Source organism: Sphaerodactylus townsendi, linkage group LG02 (genome assembly GCF_021028975.2).
Source record: "Sphaerodactylus townsendi isolate TG3544 linkage group LG02, MPM_Stown_v2.3, whole genome shotgun sequence".
Lineage (NCBI taxonomy): Eukaryota > Metazoa > Chordata > Lepidosauria > Squamata > Sphaerodactylidae > Sphaerodactylus > Sphaerodactylus townsendi.
In genome coordinates, this window is record NC_059426.1 from 105,740,640 (window position 1) to 105,761,527 (window position 20,888).

At 40.6% G+C, this 20,888-nt stretch overlaps 1 protein-coding gene across 1 annotated transcript in view; it reads right to left on the reverse strand.

Moving 5' to 3' along the window:
* Positions 1 to 2,396: 2,396 nt before the first annotated feature.
* ABTB2 (ankyrin repeat and BTB domain containing 2) overlaps positions 2,397 to 20,888 on the reverse strand; it is a 213,728-nt gene continuing 195,236 nt past the window's right edge. The window contains exons 9-17 of the mRNA XM_048484315.1: positions 20,675 to 20,810; positions 17,931 to 18,157; positions 14,723 to 14,901; positions 13,738 to 13,843; positions 13,544 to 13,646; positions 11,796 to 11,886; positions 9,310 to 9,378; positions 8,056 to 8,169; positions 2,397 to 5,936 (exon numbers count right to left, since the gene is read on the reverse strand). Of these exons, the coding sequence (XP_048340272.1) occupies positions 5,739 to 5,936; positions 8,056 to 8,169; positions 9,310 to 9,378; positions 11,796 to 11,886; positions 13,544 to 13,646; positions 13,738 to 13,843; positions 14,723 to 14,901; positions 17,931 to 18,157; positions 20,675 to 20,810 (1,223 nt within the window). The 3' untranslated portion in view covers positions 2,397 to 5,738. The remainder of the gene's footprint in view (positions 5,937 to 8,055; positions 8,170 to 9,309; positions 9,379 to 11,795; positions 11,887 to 13,543; positions 13,647 to 13,737; positions 13,844 to 14,722; positions 14,902 to 17,930; positions 18,158 to 20,674; positions 20,811 to 20,888) is intronic.

Genomic DNA, 20,888 nt, shown 5'->3' on the forward strand with positions numbered 1-20,888 from the left:
AGAGGAATAGGGTGGGACAACTAAGGAGAACCCGCAAAAGGAAGGTTGGTAGGTGTATAGATAATGAAAACCTAGCCTAATTATTCAATTAAAAAAGCTTACTTACAGATTCACTCCGCTGCACGCACGCACGCACGCACACTCACACATGCTCCCCTTTCTCAGATCCCTGCACCCCCCACACACAGGCAGGCTCCCCTAACTTTGCAAATGGGTTCTTCCATCTCAGCTGTGGTTTGACATAGTGTCCCATGTTCCCAGGCAGGAAGTTCTTCAAAGTTCACCGTAGGGACTTAGTCCAGGTAGGGAGAAGCACATGTGGGAAGGGGGAGGGAGGGAATATGGCTTCTGCTGTGCAAGCCTCACCTCCAAGACATGAGTGCCTAGCAATTGGCTGGAAGTGGAAAGCATCTGCAGCAACGTTCCTTACAGTGCCAACCTTTGTAAGAACTGCTGGGATCTGTAGTCCTTGCCCCTCAGGGAGGAGCTGGAAACTAGGCCCTCCTGGATGGCTGAAGACTACACTTCCCAGTACCCCTTGCTTTTGCTGGTTGGCATTGGGAACATGCTGCTCAATTATATAGTATGATTCAGAGAAAAGCTGGCCAGCAATGAAGAAAAGTAGGAGGAGAATTAGAGAACATTCATTGCTTTTGTGTACTGGGAGGTGGGAGACATTCCCCCTCATGATCCCCTACCTTCACAGCTGCATTTGAAGCCAGCTTGGACTTTGCCTTCATTCCCTTCAGCAGACTACAGTCTGTGAGAAGGAAACCTCTCCATTGACGAGTGATATAACAGTGATATGTAAGTTGCCAAGATCCAGGTGGTGAATAGAGATATCCAGGAATTACAGCCCCAAATCTTCAAAAAATTTCCAACCTGGATAAAACCACCCTAACAATAAATAAAAGCAATTTTAGGCTGCAGCAATTAAACTGTCAATGTTTTTGTATGTATGTGTGTGTGTATGTGTGTGTGTATGTGTGTATGTATGTATGTGTGTGTGTGTGTGTATGTATGTATAGAATGTTTGGCTAAAGGACTCTTGGGCATAAAATTCATTGGGTGACTTTAGGCAGATCACTCTCCCATAGCCTAACCTATTTTGCTGTGCAATCAGGATGAAATGAAAGACAGAAGAAAACTGGGCATCTCATCCTATGTTATCTTGGGTGAAGGGTAGAATGTACTAACGAAATAAAATGATTTTGGTACATAATTCTCTTATCAAGCTATCTGAATCATGAAGAGGTTCTAGTCAGTTTCCATTCTGACTTCATGGAGACTTAACAAATTCTTGACACTACACTGAGATAAAAGTGAAGCTAATATTTTTCAAGTTTAATTTCTCACCTCCTTGTGTAGTCCTTCACAGTGTGCATAATTCTTGCACCCCAACCATGTAATAGGCTGCTCAATTAAACAAATGAATGGCTTGTCTCACCAGGAAGAATAATAGCCTTGGTCAAAATAGCGAAATTCCAGTAGCACACCCAGTACTCTTCCATGCTTAAATAATTTTTGAATTATAGCCCATATGTCTGTTCACCTTCAGCAATTCCTAGCAGAAACCTCTTTGGAACAGTCTTCTGGGTAGCTATCTGCTACGTGACTATGGCTATGGGAAGGGGGAAATATATCTGTGTGTAATTGTGCATATGAAGCCATTTGGACGAAATGAGAATCCTAAATTCAGAAGCATGTTTTACTAGGGAAACATATGTCAAAAGGAATAGGGCTCCTTTTCAAAGAGAAGTAAAACTGCTCAACATTTACCAACATCCCCCAGTGGTTTCAACTCTGTAATGTGAACGTTTGTTTTCTTGGTTCTTTCTGTTTTGGGGACTTTTAATATGTAGTGCTATATTATCCTGTAGAATATGATTACTATATTCCTTCTCCCTGTTTAAGGTAGGAGTAGAGTGAATGCGGGAGTCCTGTAGCCAACAGCATAAGTTTAAGCTTGCAAAATTATACAGAGAATGAAGATCATGAGGGTCTCGTGGTGTAGTGAAGTCGATCCTTGGTATCCATGCCATCCCTTAAACTTTGTGCAACTGAAAGCTAGTGGATTCTTCTAAGGAGGGCAGAAAAGTAGGTGATTGGTGCCTAATGTAGGAGCTATGACTTGTAAACTTCAAAGTTCTATTTCTTGGTAAAAGTCAATATCTTATAAAAAGTCAGAATTCCATTAAACAAATTCAAGTTTCAAACAAATTTCAGTCTTTCAAGGGCCACATGACCACCTGTATTCTGCACCATCTGCACAGTCATGGCTGAGAACAGAATTGGGAGAAAACCTAAACTATGTCCATGATTGAATCGCCCAGCTCACAGAGCCTGTCTTTTGGAGCATAGTGCTTCTCTAAACCCTGAGGGAATATATGATCTTACACCATCTGTAAAGTTTAATGAAGTTACATTGTTAATAAAATATACATAAGTAAACAACATTAATGTACAGTTAATATACTAGACAAAATTACAGCAATACAATAGGATCTATGGGGTTTTTTTTGTACACCTAGCTGAAACAGCTATTAGAAAATTATTTTCCAGAAGTACAAATTTTGTTTCCAAATAAGCGAGAGACAAATCTTAAATCTTTCTGACTTTTTCTGGAGAACGAAAAGTTCTCTGTGTATGTATTTCAAACCTATATTTTACCAGTGAGTGCCTGGAAAGTGTACAATATCAATTTGTTGAATGAACAACTTGCACAGCTGTCATGGATGGGCCTGTGCAGTTTGAAGAGTGATGTAACTCTTGATCCATTAGTAACGTATGCAACTTACTGAGGTGCCTTCAGGCTTTCTGTGGGGCTGATTTCTTTTAGCTTGGCAGACTTCCTATGTGATGTCGTAGTACTATATGATGCCAGTGTTATGAAAGGTGGGTAAACCTGTGTTTATTTTGCAATGGAGCTATATACCATCTAGCTAGGAATCAGATGCCTGGGAAAAGTAACCTTCCTTTAGTTTAGTTCAGTTCCCCTCTTTCCTGTCAGTGTGATGCAATGGTGATGTTGAACCAGAGGCGTATGGCCTATATAGGGACATGGGGTCACCCATGTCCCTGGGCGCAACCTTTTGGTCACACATGACCAAGAGGTGTGCGTGCCAGCCGCACACCACTGAACCCTGCCCGCACCTCTCTGCAGGCTGGCTGGCCCCCCCGGTCTCCATGCAGGCCTCTCCAGACCCTCCCCAGGCCCTGTGGGCCTGGATGGAGGCTGGGGGCAGGATGGTGGGTGGCCCCGCCCCGAGCCCTGCCCCAATCTCCATGCAGGTCTCCTCATTTCCCCCCAATGCATTTTTGTGTTGAACTTAGTTTCAATTCCTAATCAGCCATGTGGTTAACAGGAGGAGATGTGAACCATATAAACAACCCTGATCACCTTGGAGAAAATGTAACAATTAACAGAAGATGGCTTATATTGTTGCTGAACTGCATTTACTATTATTGTTCTTCCTACCAACATAATTATCAGCCCATATTCAACCATTCAGTCATTACCAATCTGGACTGTCCCATTTGCCCACCCACTGCAGCACACTAATCATATCCCAACATTTGACCTGAATCCTCAAAAACAGCATCGGGCAAGGTTTAGAGTTGCTGCTCCTCCCCCCACCTCCAAACTTAAATGCCAAGAAATCCTTGGAACTACAGGCTACAAGCCCTCCGTTATTTTCTTTTAAAAAATCTCAATGGAGGCATTACAGTCAACATATGGCAGGCATGGTTTTCTGGGTTGGAAAAAAACTAAATAAGATTGTGAAAAAGCTCCTTTCATTTTCTTTTGAAACTAACATTCATTTCCAACTGCTCTACCTTTCTACTACTTCCAGAATCTTCCCAGAATCTTTACAATACCCCACCCATGTAACATCTCTCTGCCTTTCTGCCTTTGTGTGTCTCTGCCCTTCTTCCTTTATTCACTTAACAAGAAACCTCTCACAGAAGCAGCTATTTTCACTTGTAAGTCTTGGCAAAGATGACATCATGAATCAGTTTTTAAACACTTCATCCTCAATATTCCTCTGTAGGGAGTGCAAAGATGGCAGCCACAATTGGCAACGTGTTGGCTGGGAGAGAGGAATATTCTTTCCATTTTGCTCTCATTGATTTCTCAAGGCTACAATCTACTTTCAGTACCGATGTAGACATTATGCTCCAGCCCAGCTCTACTAGCCTATAAATAAACTAATCAGAAATCATTAATTAAATGCATATCTCACTGTGCTTCCCAACAAAGCAATGCAGTGCAGAAGGATTGACTCCATAGTCTGATGTGCTTCGGGATGCTAATCTGAGGGTTTAGGGCTGCACTTTCCATCACTGTATGTGTCTTGCACATGTAAGCCTGATGTGGCTGTATCTCCTTAACTGGACTGGGGGCTGTGTTCTGTAGGTTGGTGCTCAGTGCAGACAATTCCAAGCTGCACAGTGGTAAGCAGTTTGTTGAGGCATAACTAGGAAATGAAGTCTTTATGGCAATTATTGCTCAAATACAATACAGACAAATTAAGTTCCAGCCCTTATTGTACTACAGTATTTGCACAATGTTTGGATATCTATTCTTCTGCCCTGCAGCCACTGGTGCAGTTGTTATAGCCTCCATAATCACAGCTGGCTTGGTCGACATATGATAGTGTCTCTGCCTCCAATGACCTGGGCAGCATAAGATGGCTCCCCCCCCCCCCGCCCCACTTCCACTCTCAGATATATTAAAATCAATCACATGACTTGGGCTGCCAGGAAGACCCTTGGAATAATGTCCATCTCTTGGCAGCTGTGAATTTTAGTCATAAAGGGTAACTCTTTTATGGTAGACTTCTAAATCCTGTAATTGCTGGCCAATCCTGAGAACCAATAATTACACATGAAAATAAATCTGGACTGTTAGGTAACACTTATATTATATACAGGCAAAATGGACGGGGAGCTAATTCTGTTTGCAGTGTGGCAATTTGGTGTTATTACTATACCTAATGAAGTAGAATGTTGTTAGTGTACATAAAAAAATAGATGACACTAAATAGCCAAAATCTGATCTTTCCACCGCCAAAACTTTTCATAGGCATGATGTACTGTAAACACTGATTGTGGTCTATGTACCAATGTTTCAGAGAGGCATTTTGGGCAGTCCTAGCTGTACCCATAAGCCCACCTGAGATCTCCAGTGTCTAAAGGAGTTAAACCTGCATAATGTGAGAGATCCATGATTAAGATCTCACCTTCTTCTAAAAAACTCATTAGCAGATCCATGTGGCTGCTTTGAAGTTCATAGATGGGTTGCTGGGAGAGAGGGAATCCAGCTCTGTCCTGTTATGCTTCTTCTGAAGCTGTAATTAGAAATTGAGAAGCCCAGCAACAGCACCTGTATTTTTCCTCCCTCATCCCTTACATCATGTTTTGCTGGACCCCTAAGAATTTCTGCATACCAAACTTCTGAAAAAAATGTGTGATTTTGAGGTCTTTTAGAGCTGCCTGTTGAACCATATCACTATATGAGCAACATCCCTTTTGCTTTCTTCCAGCCTCCAGCTTAATTTATTTGGGAACCTAAAGATGATTTCCAGAGACATCTTTTACTGTGGAAGTATCTTCTTGAAGGAAGTTCTTTCTCCACAAGCAGGTATCCCCATAAGCCAGAAAAGGAAGCCATAGCTGGCAAGGTCCCATCCTAGTGCAGTTTGAGTTGGTGCATCAGCCATCATTTCACCTGATGGTCACACCCTTGAAGTGATGTAAACTGAATGAAGTCTGCTGGCCAAAGTGGACTGCAAGTCCTGCAGAGGATCCAGACCTTGAACCTTACTGTTCCTGCCATAGATGAGATGTTTGAAAGGCTCCTGCTCCAATAGTGAGACCATGTGCTTGAGGAAGAAGCCCTCGCAAAAGGAGGCCAGCTCAAGTGCATTGTGAATCTGTAAGAAACAAGGGGATAGGGCCAAGAGATTTTTATGCAGCTGTCAATTAGCACTTCTCTCTACTCTGATGGTTTTATTGTATGGGAAGGCTTAATACTGGTAGCAAATGGTTAAGAAGACATTTAATCTTATGTCTGAAGATTGTTTTCTGTTTCCCTGAGCTGGGCCATTCCTCAGGGATATTTTAAAGAGGTCAAACAGCCCCCCCCCCCCCCCCGCTTTCTTTCTAATCCTTTTGTGATTGCCTGCTGGTTGTTGAGCTAAAGTCAAGTAACACTTAAAGGAAAAGAGCAGCTGGTCAATGAAACAGCCAAGATGATACCTGTTTTGTTATGTATGGGTGCAATCCATGTGACACATCATGGCTATATAATAAGTGCTACCAGATGGCACATGGTATTAGCAGTCAAAGAAATCCTGAGCATATGAGATGAGCTTTGGGGGGGAAAGGCAGTTAGTGGAACATGGCAGAGTTTTTCCTACAAACTTTCTGCTTGCTGTTTTTGGTTCTTTTTTTCTTGTTATCTTTTGGATAACAGTCACTTTGATGTCACTGGGTGAAGATTAGAAGAAGATTGCTGCTTCCACTATGCAATAACTAATAGTGACAGAAAATAATTTGAAGAAAAGTATTGTTAAAGTTAAGTGGGAAGTAGTTTTTGATTTTCCCCTTCCACAGCACCCATAAAGATATTATATATAACCTAGGAAGGGAAACTAACCAAACACAGGGTTATAGAGTGTGGGATCCAATCAACAGTAAACAGAATAAGTTCACTTAATAGATTCCACCTCCAGCTGCATGAACCCTTGAAAACCTATTATTTGGGAACAGAGGGAAAATAGCTCTTCAATAAACTTAACAGTAGCTTCCAGTGATCTCCCTTGTTCCTGCTCAAATCCAATGAATACCGCTGTGTTCTTGAGTTCCCTGACAACCTTTCTGTGGGTGCATGAAACTGACTGGGAGAAGCAAGTAGAGGAAATTTGCTGAATTCATTCCATTCATGACTCTTTAGCTCCAACCAGTCTTTGACACATTAATCCAAACTCCAGAATCTTATGCTGATTCCTAATGGAGTTGCCATCATTATTCCTGACAGAATTGTTGGGATTTTAATAACAATGATGATATTAATAATAATGGCATGCTTACAGAAAATTCAACATTTTTTTTTAAAAAACCCTCTGCCAGAAGTAGTATTGTGGCAATGCACTGATGTGTCACTTAATTTACTATGGGACAAATTACAAGTGATGTTAGGAATGTGTGATTAGGTTCCCTGATATGTAATTTAATCTCAATAATTAAAGAGCAGGGTGTATCCTTGCAACAATCCTGTATTGTAGGTAAACTTCAGTTATCTCAGTGCATATGAACAAGGAACTAAGTGTGAGACCTAGTTCTCATAACTGGCTTACCATATTAGGCGTTTTCCCCACAGACAAAATATCCCAGGATAGACTCGGGATCATATATCCCAGGGTGTTTTTATCCTGGTTTCTCCCTTTGCACAGTTGCCCGTCAGTACGTTCAGGCTGGGAGGAAGAACTCCAGCAAATTATGCATGAGCCCCCTGTTTATTTTCATTTTCCACATGAAAGTTTACGTGGACATTGTTTACGTGGATTCTGTTTTTCCGACATTCTGATTGGCAGGGAGAGCAGGTGGTGATGCAGGAAAAATAAACCGGCCCGTCTCCCGCTGTGTTTGCATGGGTGTGGGATCAGCGCATGCTTTTTCAAAAGAACCACCAATTTTATCGTTTTTTGAAAGCCGTGGGATAAGGCAAAACTTGTGAGGCGAGCCCGATTTTGGCACGGCAGCCTTGCGGAATTCATGCCCAAACTAGGATGGTTCACTTCCTTATCCCAGGATATATGGATCGTGAAGAAAACGCCTAAGACTACAAAACGAGGCATTCATGTTCTGAGATAGCATACCTCTAAATATTTAGACACTGGAGACAACTAATAGAGGAGAGCTTCCAGTAGGCCACTTCTGGAAACAGAAGCTGGACTAAATGGACCTTTGGTCTGAATCAGAAGGGCTCTTCTTAGTCTCAGAAGTGTCTGAATGCTTTTGAACATAACTGGAAGACAATTTGGCCTTTACCTTGGCATATTTATAGATGCTGATACAACTTTCTGTGCTGATGGTCTGGGCACAAAGTATTTCACAGTGTCGCTGGAGGCCATCCAATTGGAATAGACTTGCAGCTGATAACAACTAAGGAAGATGTCAGGGAAGCCATTAAAGAGAACACCAAAGTAAACATATGAACATACATGAAATTGTCTTATGCTATACCATATAATTATCCATGAAGGTCAATGCTGTCTTCTCAGATGGGCAGTGGTTTCCCAGGGCCTTAGACAGAGAACTTTCACAACCTGATTATTTTAGCTAGAGATCCCAGGGATTGAACCCAGGACCTTCTGCAGGCCAAGCACACTGAGCCATGGCCCCTTCCCATAGGATTATAATGGGAGAGGCCCCAACTGGACAGATCAATAAACTGTGTACACCTGTTTGCCATATTGCTCATTCAATGTTTGTTCTGCATTAATCTCTTTCTCCTCTTTTCCCCTTTCTGTTCTTGTGCTGCCACCACCTTCAAATGCATCTTTTCCAAAGGGCATCTGGCTTCAGTCCTTAATCCTTATTAAGGATTCCCAATGGTATTCCCAATGGTAACCAAATTGTTTTAAGTTCATGTAAACTGCATTTGCTAACATTCAGCACATTCTAACTCTATTTTCCCGTTGTTTACTTTAGATTATAAACTTCATGGACAGTTATAAATTCACGGTAGTTCATGAATAACCGTGAACAATCAAGCATCCTCAAGCAAAAACAATATAAGGCAACTTGCAAGACTCAAACTACACTAAGATCCACAGTGTGTGATTTAGCTGCAAAAGCAGTCATGGGTTTGGGGAATGTCACATTTCCATGATCGAAGATACATTCCCACAGTTATGTTAAGTCTTTTGAGGTAGGGGGGCAGTGGCTCAAGCACCTTCTTTCTCTATCAGTACTAAAAGAATTGAGATTGGGTGGGTATTCCTGATCAGGAAACTAGCATGGGGCGGCGGCGGGGGAGGGGGGGTTAGCTCTGACTTTTCCCAACATCAAAGTCCCAAATTTCCCTCCAAAATTTTAGAACTCCAATCATTAGTACTGTGATATAAAGTGGACAGTATAGTTGTTGCATAAAGCAGGTGTATTGAGCACTATTTAATTTGGGACATATGCTTCAAACCATTTGTCAAAGAGTAGACCAGTGTGATCATGAAGCACCCATAATCAGGTTTAATTCCGGCTATCCTGAAGTAGTCATAAATTAAAGAAAGAATATATGCTCACCTCTAGGATATCAGTGGTAGGAATTTCCAAAGATTCTGTTCCTCCATAATATAAATACTGCATCAGAATCTGAAATAGGGCATAATGCCAAAGCAATGAGAAATCTGAACTCAGAGGTTTCTGCAAACTCCCATTTTATGTCATCCAGCAGCTCCACTCCTACTAGACATTTCCATGATTTAAATTCAAGAAAGTTAAATGCTGTGTGCTAATCTATATGTAAATGCTTTACTACCCAGCTTTGGGTGATAGACAGGTTTAGCCAGTTAAGTTTGGAAGCAAACCCAGCAATTACAGCTTAATGCAGCACTACAATGTAGCATCAAACTTTTGCAAAGCGCATATAGGAAGGCAACTGTAGCTTTAACTGTTTAAATACAAATACATTTGACTGACAACTGAATGAAAGTTTAGGAAATAAATGGATCCTTGTGCATCAGTTTTATAGGTGGCCACTTTCAGACTTCAGACTTCCACAGTTCTAAAAAAAGGAAAAAGTTCCTTCTAACTGCAGAACTTCAATAACCTTGGCTTTTATTTACACACCAAAACCACTGTACTCCGTTTTCATCAAGAATAAATTATATACAGGACATGTAGACATTAAGCAAAGTGGAATCCTTTTCAAAACAACCACATAAACTTTCAATCATTTGTGTTAATTTAAAACAAAGCCTGCAAGTTTTTCTTACCCTATTCAGAACCCAATTCACCTGAAAGTTATGTCTTGGAAATTTCAGGAGTGTTGGGGGATAGCTCATGTGACATGGGTTTTGGCCATGCATTTCTCTCACATCTCATGGACCTGCAGTTCCTGTGATCAAGATAACTCAGGGGCGTAACGAGGTAGCCCTGGGCAAACTAGCCCTGGGCAAAACCTGAGTTGGATGCCCCCCCCCCCCATGGGTGGCCATTCCACCACGACCAATTTTTTTTTTTTGCACCAGGACAATTTCAGCATATCATCAGGGGACTGTCCTTATGCTACTCCCCATGTTTATGAGAGCTCATGGAGTCTGAAGTTATGGACTCCTCTGTGTTCTATCTCCCATTAGTTTCCAATGGGAGCTAATAGGTTATGGGGTTGCAGTTTGGAGGGTCCATAACTTTGGCCCCCCTGAACCAAACTGCACCAAACTTGAAGCTTAACACCTCCAGATGATAAATTCTGAAATTTTGGTGCCGACACATCCAAAAATGCACCCCCTGCAGGAACATCCTAGAACTTTGCCCAAGAATCTTTGTTCTGCACATTTTTCTGCACATGTCAACGGGGCTGGTGGCTGTAAGTACATTTCTGTAAATGGGGCCAAAGTTATGGACCCTCAAAACTGTAGCCCCCATCTCCTATTAGCTCCCATTGGAAACAATGGGGGATGGGGCACCCCCTTTGGGAGTCCATAACTTTGGACTCCCTGAACCAAACCTCACCAAACTTGGGGGGTAGCATAAGGACAGTCTCCTGATGATATGCTGAAATTTTGGTGCCGCTAGCCTAAAAACTGCGCCCCTGCAGGCCAAAAATGGAAAACCACCAAAATACCCAAAAACGAACCCAGCATTTTGATGCCCCCCACAAGGTGATGCCCTGGGCAGCTGCCCACCTTGCCCAATGGGCATTACGCCAGTGAGATAACTGCAAAAATTACTACCTACCATTTAAGCAAAATTACACAAGAGATTAGGGATCAGATTCTCCAATATATAATTCAGACTTTTAAAATGGCAATGCGAAAGGGGTTGTGAGTTGGGAAAACAGTTTTTTTTAAATTCCCCTGATCCATTTACCTCGGCTGCTTTTTGTAGTAAAAAAAGTTTGGGATTCCATCTTGTCCTAACACACACACGTACACACACATTTCCACAGGGCAGGGCTCTTTCTGGAATACAAATTCCCCTTTGTATATACCCTAGATTACATATTATCCTTGATCTATGCTTTTAGCGTATTTTTTTGTGTGTACACATATAGTTTATGCTAATGGCACTGTGAAATTGATGCATATTTATTTTGTTATACTGGTCGTTGACTGTAAATAAATGATTGATTGATTGATTGATTGATTGATTGATTGATTGATTGATTGATTGATTGATTGATTGATTGATGGAATACAAATTACGTGTGAAGGGATCCAAGAATAGATCCCAAACAACACATGTGATTTGGTCCTGACAATATTGGCAATCTCTGATTCAAACACTGTATTGCCTACAAAGGAACAGTTTGTGTTGATATTGTGTAGACTAAATATTGTGTTCTAACTTACTTTGATAAATGAAATTCGGACCATGAATTGGTTAGGGAGTGCTTTGTAGCTACATTTTTTACATAAGCAACTTCTCACAAAAATAATTGTTTCCAGAGATGAGTACCGCAAATTGAAAATTACTACACATTAAGCACTTTTCAGGAGTTTAAGGTGTTTGAATCAGGTCCCATTACAGCTTTAGACAATAAAAAGAATTACAGTTTGTATTCATACCTTAAAGATGCTGTATTTCATATCACTGATTTCCACAGTCTTACTACCTTGGCTGTCTTGTTCTGTTTTATTGGCCATCAGTTTCTTAAATCTGAAAAAGCAGAAGGTTTCCACAGGGAGCTTTGAAAATTACATTTGCTTGGATTATTTTTCAAAACTTCCTCTGCCTTCACTCAGAGGAACATATACAATATGCTCAATTAAAATAGGTGCGCTTCTAGTATCCCCTACCAAGCAATACATTGCCTGGCTCTTCAAATCTACTTGAGTCCCTGTGTGGTTTGAGCCCCTGGAATTTTGTACCCTAACTCCTTTTTGCTGGCCCACTACTTTTTTATTTTCTGCCTGTCCACACCTTTGGATCCAGATGGATCTGTTTTACTTCCTTTCAACAATCATTTGCTTTCAACAATTAAGCAAATGCGGCCTGGTTTGGACTTAACACTGGAGCCATGACTTAGGAACAGGAAGGTTACTGCACGACTACTTCCCTCCCCCCACAACTTTATCCTCTTTTTTATTTGTCCCTACATCCCTCAACCCTGTTTGAATCTATTTGTGATAGTCTTTAATCTGGGTTAAAATGAAAAAGGTATGGTTCTAACTCACACATTTCTAAAAATGAAAGAGCATACTGAGCTTCCTTTAAACCCAAAGTAATCATTATAACAAAATGAAGGGGAATAAGATGAGAAAAGTTATATGCATGAAATCCCACCAACTATTCCCAAACATAAACCCTTGTTTAAGTGTTACATATGAACTGGGGCTGAGAATTATTTAGCTCTATCAAATGTAGAAATGGTTTCCCTAATATCCTGAACACTGGAATCTGGACCTACAATAAAAGTTCACTCACAAGTTCTCGTTATGATAACATGTTCTATGTAAATTTGTTTATATAGGTAGTTTACAACATTGAAACCATAAACTAATACTACAAATAAAATACTAGAAAGCCCCCAAAAATCTAAAACTGAAACCTAATGAAAAGAGACATGTCATAATTCAAATTCAGACTGTCATCAATGTTGGTATGGAGACCTCAAAAATCATCTGAAAGCTGTTTTAACCTGTCATGTACAACCAAGAAGGGATTCTACTACAGGCTCTAGAACTCCCTAGGGAAGATTTCCTTGAGCTTTTAGTCCCTTCAAATAACACACACACACACACATGTATATGTGTGTGTGTATGTGTGTGTATATGTATGTATATATGTGTGTGTGTGTATATGTATATGTATGTATATATGTGTATGTGTATATACACACACACACACACACTTACACTTATGATTTTTGTGCAAGTCTACGCTATTCATAGTTGCCATTCACTAGGCAATGTACTGACTTACAGAGAAACAAATAACAAGTCTTAACATATTCTAACTAGGTTTGGGTGCCCTGCCAAGTCAAAAGTTCTTTTAAAAGGGGACTATTACCTCTGTTCAAATAAACAACTATCTGAAATTGTGAGAAAGTAAAAAGATGATTGTTTTTGCAAGGAGCTGACTCATTGAATTGGATCCATGCTAACATTTCTACAGATGTAACGACTTCTACAAGCAGCACAATTTCCCCACCTTCCCCATCACATGTCACACAAAATGCTCCCGACAGGCAGGAAAATCATGCCGCATGATTGGAAGTCTTGCACTTGTGGGATCATTAATTTGGATCCATCCCTGATTTCATTCCAATGACACAGCAAAGGTGCCATGTGACACTTGCAGTGTAAAATCTCACCTGTTTGAAGCAGTAACCAAGAGAACTTTGTGTGCATAAAACAGTTTTCCTTCCACTAGAAAAGTAACATCGGACATATCTTTGTTATTTAAAAAGTGAGGATCTGGAATGGGGGAAAAATGAAAATGAGTTTTAATAACAAAACAAAAACAACAATCTCAATGCCTGTGATGATGAATGCTGCAGCATCTTACCTAGCCGGGCTGGTAGGGTCTTTCTGATTTCAGAAAGGCCGGGGATGGGGCTGCTTCCATAGCAGTGAGCAAAAACACTTGCAAGCTGCAGGTTGACCGACTCATTCTGAAAAGAACCATGAATGGAGATATGATTTTCATAATGGCCGAGCTCTGGGAGATCAAAACAACTAGTTTCTAAGCAATTCATACAGGCAATAGATGACAGGAAGCTAAAATTCAGTTTTCTGTAGAAAACAGTCCAAAGTCTGCATATGGGAAATAATTTTAAACCTATCCACAAATCCTCAGAAGTAAAAACTAAAATTTCTTTCTGCTAAGAAAAGCAGTTTCAAACACCCTAACCCCTTCAGTACACAGAAGCAGATTCCAAGTGTGTAGCCAATACATAGAAAATTTCTTCAAAATCTGTATCCTACTGAATGGACTGGAAGTTTTGCTTTTTGTTTTGTAATGTACATGGGGACATTGTCCAGGAGTGGTCATTGTTGGCAGCATGTAGTTTTGCACACCTAGAGCTGATCTGGATCCAATTTCAGTCAAGCAAAACTACTAATTGGTTCTGTAAAATATAATGAGGGCACTTCAGTTTCTGAAAACTACATGTACTATAGTCACAAACCTGTGCTAACATGCTAAAGGAATCCTTCACCCCCTTCCCCTTTCTCTCAGAAGCAAACTCTCTCTATTCCAAGTGTCAAGTTACTGCAGATGATCTCAATTTTGATTAGACTGAGTGTGTGCTAGGAAGAATGTGTCCTTAAGCACTTTACCTTCTGATGCCTCCCAATGCTGTATTAAACAGGCTAAAAAAAAACCCACGACCACGGAACAGTGTTGGTGATCTCTGCATTTATAATTAATTGTCACTGTAATACAGGTTTAGGCTAATTCATCCTGAGCACAAATAGAGCTTTGGGGTGGGGGTGGGGGGTGGGGGAGAGGGAAGGAATAGATATCTGCATAGAGTTGTAAAATAGATTACTTTGCTGGTTCTGAAGATATCAAACATGAGCTGCAGTCCCTCATTAGCCAGCTCCTCATTGTAGTCTTCTTCCTTAATGGTGACAAATTCACGTAAGAGGTTCTGTACCACCGAGTAACGAGACTGATAAAAAGTTGTCCGCAGTGACTCAATCCACACATGGAGCTTCCATGGGATTCCTAGGGCCGTTGAAAGACAAGGGAAAAGTGCTGCTTAATTTACTGCCAATACCTTTCTGCACCGCACGATTTTGCAACAGCTTTACTTTTTTTTCTGTTTGCTTATTTAAATTGCATTTTTGTAATTCTCTAGTGCAGTGGTGGCGAACCTATGGCACTCCAGATGTTCATGGACTACAATTCCCATCAGCTGCTGCCAGCATGGCCAATTGGCCATGCTGGCAGGAACTGATGGGCATTGTAGTTCATGAACATCTGGAGTGCCATAGGTTCGCCACCACTGCACTAAAGTCTCCACTAAGGACAAAAGCAGGGTAAAACATAGTTTATGATGGAGGCATCCCATGTTTGCCCATAACACCAGATAATCAGAGGAATATTGCCTCTGAATTGGTATTTCTGAAGGAACTCACAGAACTGAAAAGGTGTAATGTCTCATTTATACATTTAGTGTTGTGGGATGGTTGCCACTTGCACAGTTTTCTCACACTGTCTTGGTAATAAATGCATCCCTATTCATGTAATAAGTATGTAGTATACTGGCCTTAAACCTCAGTAGGTACTTAACCATGTGATGGGTCCTAATCACTTATGTAAAAGTTGCAGACATTACCAGAAGTGGTGTGGGAGAAAACCAAGGACATTCCCAACAATGCCATTCTGATAATGGAAAGTTCTATCAAGTCACAGTTGACTACAAAAATAGGATTTATTTATAGCCCATCCTCCCTGGCCAGGCTGGGTTCGGGTGGCTTACAACACAACCATACATACAATACAATTAAACATTAAAATGTAAAGTGTAATTAACATTAAAATACTAATAATATAAAACATTCCAGAATTAGCGCTAGTTCCAAAGATGACCTCTCAGTAGAATGGTCCAGTATGATACCAGAAAGTACACTAGAAAGGTATGCCACCAAGGACAAAGAGGGAAGGAGGAAGTGGGTGGGTGAGGTCAGGCTCTGATTTTAAGTGTCACTGTCCTTAACCATGTATAACATTGTTGTAATAAATGTTACATCTCTGTCTTGCAGGCCCTGTGGAATTGCCAAAATCCTGCAGGGCTCAAGTGTAGCTCAACAGAGGCTAAAAAAGCCCTAGCTCCGGTTGAGGACCCTTAGGGTTTACAAGGCAAGAGATATTCGGAGGTGATTTGCCATTGCCTGTCTCCATATGGGTTTAACGTGCTGAGTAGGGTTGCCAGTTCCAGGTTGGGAAGTACCTAGAAGCTAAAAAACTGATAAAAGACAAATTCTTAGAATGGGGTTATCAAAGATCTTCAATAGCAGCAAACTCAACTTATTCACCTGCAAATCAATTTCTAGTTGGAGCAAAGGGTTGTATGTCTCATTATCTGTTTTACATGCTTAATTCTAAATTAAGGCATGCATTCTCCTTAGCAAGATTTAATATTTTGACCTCTGCTTTACTTGAGGGCAGTTTTTTTAAAAAAACCCAATGTCTGAAAGATTATGCCTCTGCAATAATGCACAAGTGGAAACGCTAGTGAACACTATGTTTCACTGCCCAATAGGAAATACTTAAGGCATAAGCATTGAGCATTGTTCACATTCTCTAGCACGGGTATGACAGATGACCAAAGGATAAAGTATTTTTTTGGATGGTTCTAATCAGGATTTTTCTGAATCAGTCGCCAACTTTTTGTTTGCTGTAATTGTTACTTCCGCAAAGGGAAGTTTTTATATTAAATTATGGTTATTTTGAGCTGTATTAAGTTTATTTTTCATTGTAAACTGTTTTGCTGTATGATGCCAATAAAGGTTCTGTATGTGTAGTCAGAACATACCTCAGTCCCTACTGTAAATCTGGATTATATGCTAGAAACACAGAACAGGTCTTCCCAAAACAATGCTTTCTAAGCAATTATTTCTACATGAGTCAGACATATGAGTTTTGCCACATACTATTTAACCATCAGGATTATAATTCTAAAGCTCTCATTTTTAATGATATTTCAGGGTCAGGAAATTAGGCATTCTAACATGCTGTTGTGCACAAAATATGCAGTTTTCCATTAGATTCATGTGATTCTAAAGATAAATTTGAACAGTTCTGAATGAATAGTCAAAGAAAGAAAGAAGATAAGTAAACAAGTTTGTTCAATAACGATGTTGTAACACAAATTATTTTAATTTGCTCTCATTCTACAATAACTCTGAGAATATCTGAGCTTGAAATGTCTACTGACATGGCCCTGGTTATTCAGTAGTAGGGAGAGAAAATCATTCAGCGTGCATGCCCAGGGGCCCTTTCTTGCTTGAAAAGTTCTAGTGAATGTAATGCAGCTATTGGCTTGGTATACTGGGGGAAGGGATGGATGGCTGCGTTCTGTGGCTGGGAAAAAGAAGAGGGTCATGACCCAAAACACATCCACTCACACCCACAGGAAATGCTCAGGTGTGCTGAAGCAGCAGATGTAATGTAGGCAAACAAGGAGCGCATGCTAATATCCTGCCAATTCCAAAATTTACCAGTCATCACAACCCAGCTTTTAAATATCCTTAGAACTCCTCCACTTTTGTTTGCTCTTATGGTAATTAGACGTGGACTAAGTCTGATACTTTTAAGAACTGTGAATTTTGGCTGATACAGCTTATCAGGTGGGGCAATAGAAGTAGAACCTGCCAACATTCAGTGGGGTATAAAGTCACAGAACCCACCCTCAAAAGCTACCATTCTCCAGGAGAACTGATCTTGGTCATCTGGAGATCAGCCATACTACCAGAAGATCACCAAGTGCTCCCAAGCAACCCCAAGTATCTCCTACATCAGTTTGTGAAAAGGAATCCTAAAAATCACTGAGCAACCTACCCGTGACAGAGCAAGTTTTGACAGGATGCCTCCTACACAAGACTCCAGTGCTTTTATTCTGCTAATGTACGTTTCTGAGCTGTTCTAAATGTACCAAGTGTCTCAAAAGGATGTTCACAGTCTGAGGAGTCACTTGTGGGAGACTTCCATGTCTTGAGATTGTAAACAAGGAATCAGAACTTCCCTCTTACCCAGTGCTCTGAGCTCCATTGTGATATCCACATAGCCATGTTCGGCGCTATAATACATAGCTTCTTGCAAAGCCTTCATTCTGGTTTTACACAGCTTAACCTGGCCCTCATTGGAGCTTCCCTGGCTTGAAGTATCACTTTCCACACCCTCTGCTAAAATCTCTTCCAATGAGAGAACATCTCCCTTTGACTGCTGCGGCTGAGTCAGGAGCTTGCGTAGAACATTTCTGTAAAAGAAAAGTGATTACACATTAATAGATTAAATAAATGCTGAAATGTTTGCCTCTCATGCATGAATAAGTGAAATGTTGCCAGAAAGTGTGAATAAAACATATTCCAGAATATTCTCATGATCTATGTTAGTAAGCCTCTAGTGAAGGCACCTCCAAGCTTTTTGAGCCTGCAGGCACCTTTGGGATTCTTACACAGTATGGTAGGCACAAGAACAAAATGTCTGCTGCAAGAGACAGAACTGATCACCAAATAGAGAGGGAGGTTATGTAAAACTCTAGTAGCATCTCCTTAACTCTCCCCCTTGGAAACCCTATTTGGATAGAAAAGTGGCATAGACATGTTTTAAATAAATAAATAAATATTTCAGGATATGTTTTACTTAACAAGATGCCTTTTAATCTGCAAAGCCAATTGAATCTCCAGGGGCCAATCTGAGGTCTTGATCAGCCAAAACCCAATTTGTCCATGCTAACTTTCTTAAAACACTCAGTGGGTTCCATAGGCACCATGTTGGGAAACCCTACTCTAGTGCCACAGAATTGCTTAAAAAATCCACACAAGCTGTCTTTCTATATCAGCCAGATAAATTATGGCTAAAGGCAGAGTTCAACATCAAATACTTTGACTATCTGCAGGTGTGTTTTAGCACTGTTTGCTATCACTGGCTAAGTAATATCCACAGGAATCCTACTGGTTCATCCAATCCAACACTGGCCCCAGGAGACAGAGAGCAACAGGCAGAAAAGGTAACCTGATGCAGAAAGGAAGAATGGAACCAGATTGCTCTGTACAGGTTATCCCACTGAAGTCCGGATCTCAAGGGATGGGCTAACCACATATCTCCAAGATGTGTCTACATGCAAGAATAAGGGTTACATTTTTTTCTGGCAGAATGATAATAAACAAGTCTTCCTTACTTGGGGATTACTGAATGTTTATCTCCGCAACAGCTCTTTTGGGTTGAGATATTGATTGGTACAAGGAAACAGATGCACAAATATCAAAACCAAAGTCTTCCCGTTTCAAAGCCAACAATTTATCAACAACTCCATAAGAACTTCCATTCAGTCATGCCAACCTTTATTGATCATGAAATTATTGCTAGACTAAGGATTTAAATTTGTTGTGGGAATAGATGGCACAAACTGAAGTCAGCCTAAGCCCTTTCTGATAAATTTTTCACAAATGTCTTGTTTCCTGTGAAATAATGAACCCACTAAATACTTCAGTATTAAAAAATAATGACAGAAGAAGTCATCATGGAAATCAATGATTACAGCATCTGTCTTGTTCAGTTCCAGTGTTTCCTAACACCTCAGGGCTCAACAAGACAAGAGATTTACAATCAAATGAGATTCTCTTTCTCTTAAGGGCTCCACAGGGAAAGGAGTTATAATCACAACGAGGATGTGGAAACAGTGTGTATGTGTGTGTCTACATGGAGATATCTGTTAACTTCTTCTCCCACTGTATTTCTTGAACAGAAATTGACCCTTCAACAGCCATTTGTCCCAGTAGAGAAGCCTTTTCCCATGAGGCTAATAGCAAGCATCTTTGCAATGAAAAATAAAAATGTAAATATCTTTTTTTGTGATGTGTAAAATCTTCCACTTTAAATTACACCTCACTCTATCACCAAAAGGGCAGCTCTGTCTACATTTTACTCCTAAGTTTGCTGACATAGTGTTTGAAGGCCAGAGCCCTCTCTTCTTTCTGCTGATTCCCTATCCTAACTGACTAGGTTAGATTGTTAGTCTGGGTGAGCAAGGTCTGCATCCTTTTTTACTTACACACTGTAATGTGAACCAAATAATAAACACCATTATTCTTATAGTCATGGCTTACTGGCATGGGTATGTTATGCAATAACAAAAACACACATCACTGTGCCACAGCTATGGATAACAGAGCACTTATGTCATTGTAGCCATGACTGGAGGTTACTTGGACAATGTCACAGTGGAATCTTGTACTGCATTCCTGGAAGGGATGTGCTCAAAATCCCAGCTGCAAATGTTTCAAGAGAAGTTTCAAGGCAGTTAGAGGTTAGAAGATTGTCAGAGCTTTCTGGTAAACCAGATTTGTTTTATCTGGTGAATCAATCCCTCCCCCCTCCTACATTCCTGTTGTGTGACTTTGAGGTAGTCACAGTTCTTTGGAGTTCTCTCAGTCCCACCTGCCTCACAAGGTGTCTGTTGTGGGGAGGAGGGGGAAAAGAGTGTGTAATCCCCTCTGAGTCTCCTTACAGGAGAGAAGGGCAGGATATAAATCCATCTTTCTTTCTTTCTTTCTTTCTTTCTTTCTTTCTTTCTTTCTTTCTTTCTTTCTTTCTTTCTTTCTTTTCTCTTCCCCCCATAGATAAGCTGCCATTCATGCAGAAGCTGAAGAAGCCTTTTTTAAAAGTCTAAATTCTAAAAGTCCAGATTCCCTTCCTCCTTCAGTAGGAAACAGAAAAGGGTCTCCGGGGTGACCAGATGAAAAGCACCTGTTGATTAATCGAAGAGGTTTACCTATGTCCATGTGCAGCAGCATAGCTAAAGCAATTCATGTCTTCATGAAGTGATGAGGATATCCCATTTGCTTCAAGCATACTTAGAAGTGGATCTGCTCCCCTGACCAATAACAAGCTGACCAGCTCATAGTTGCCTAGAAAAACAATTCACAGAAAAACCCCCAACGCTTTTTATAAACTGCAAACATGTAATAGAGCAACCCCATCCATTT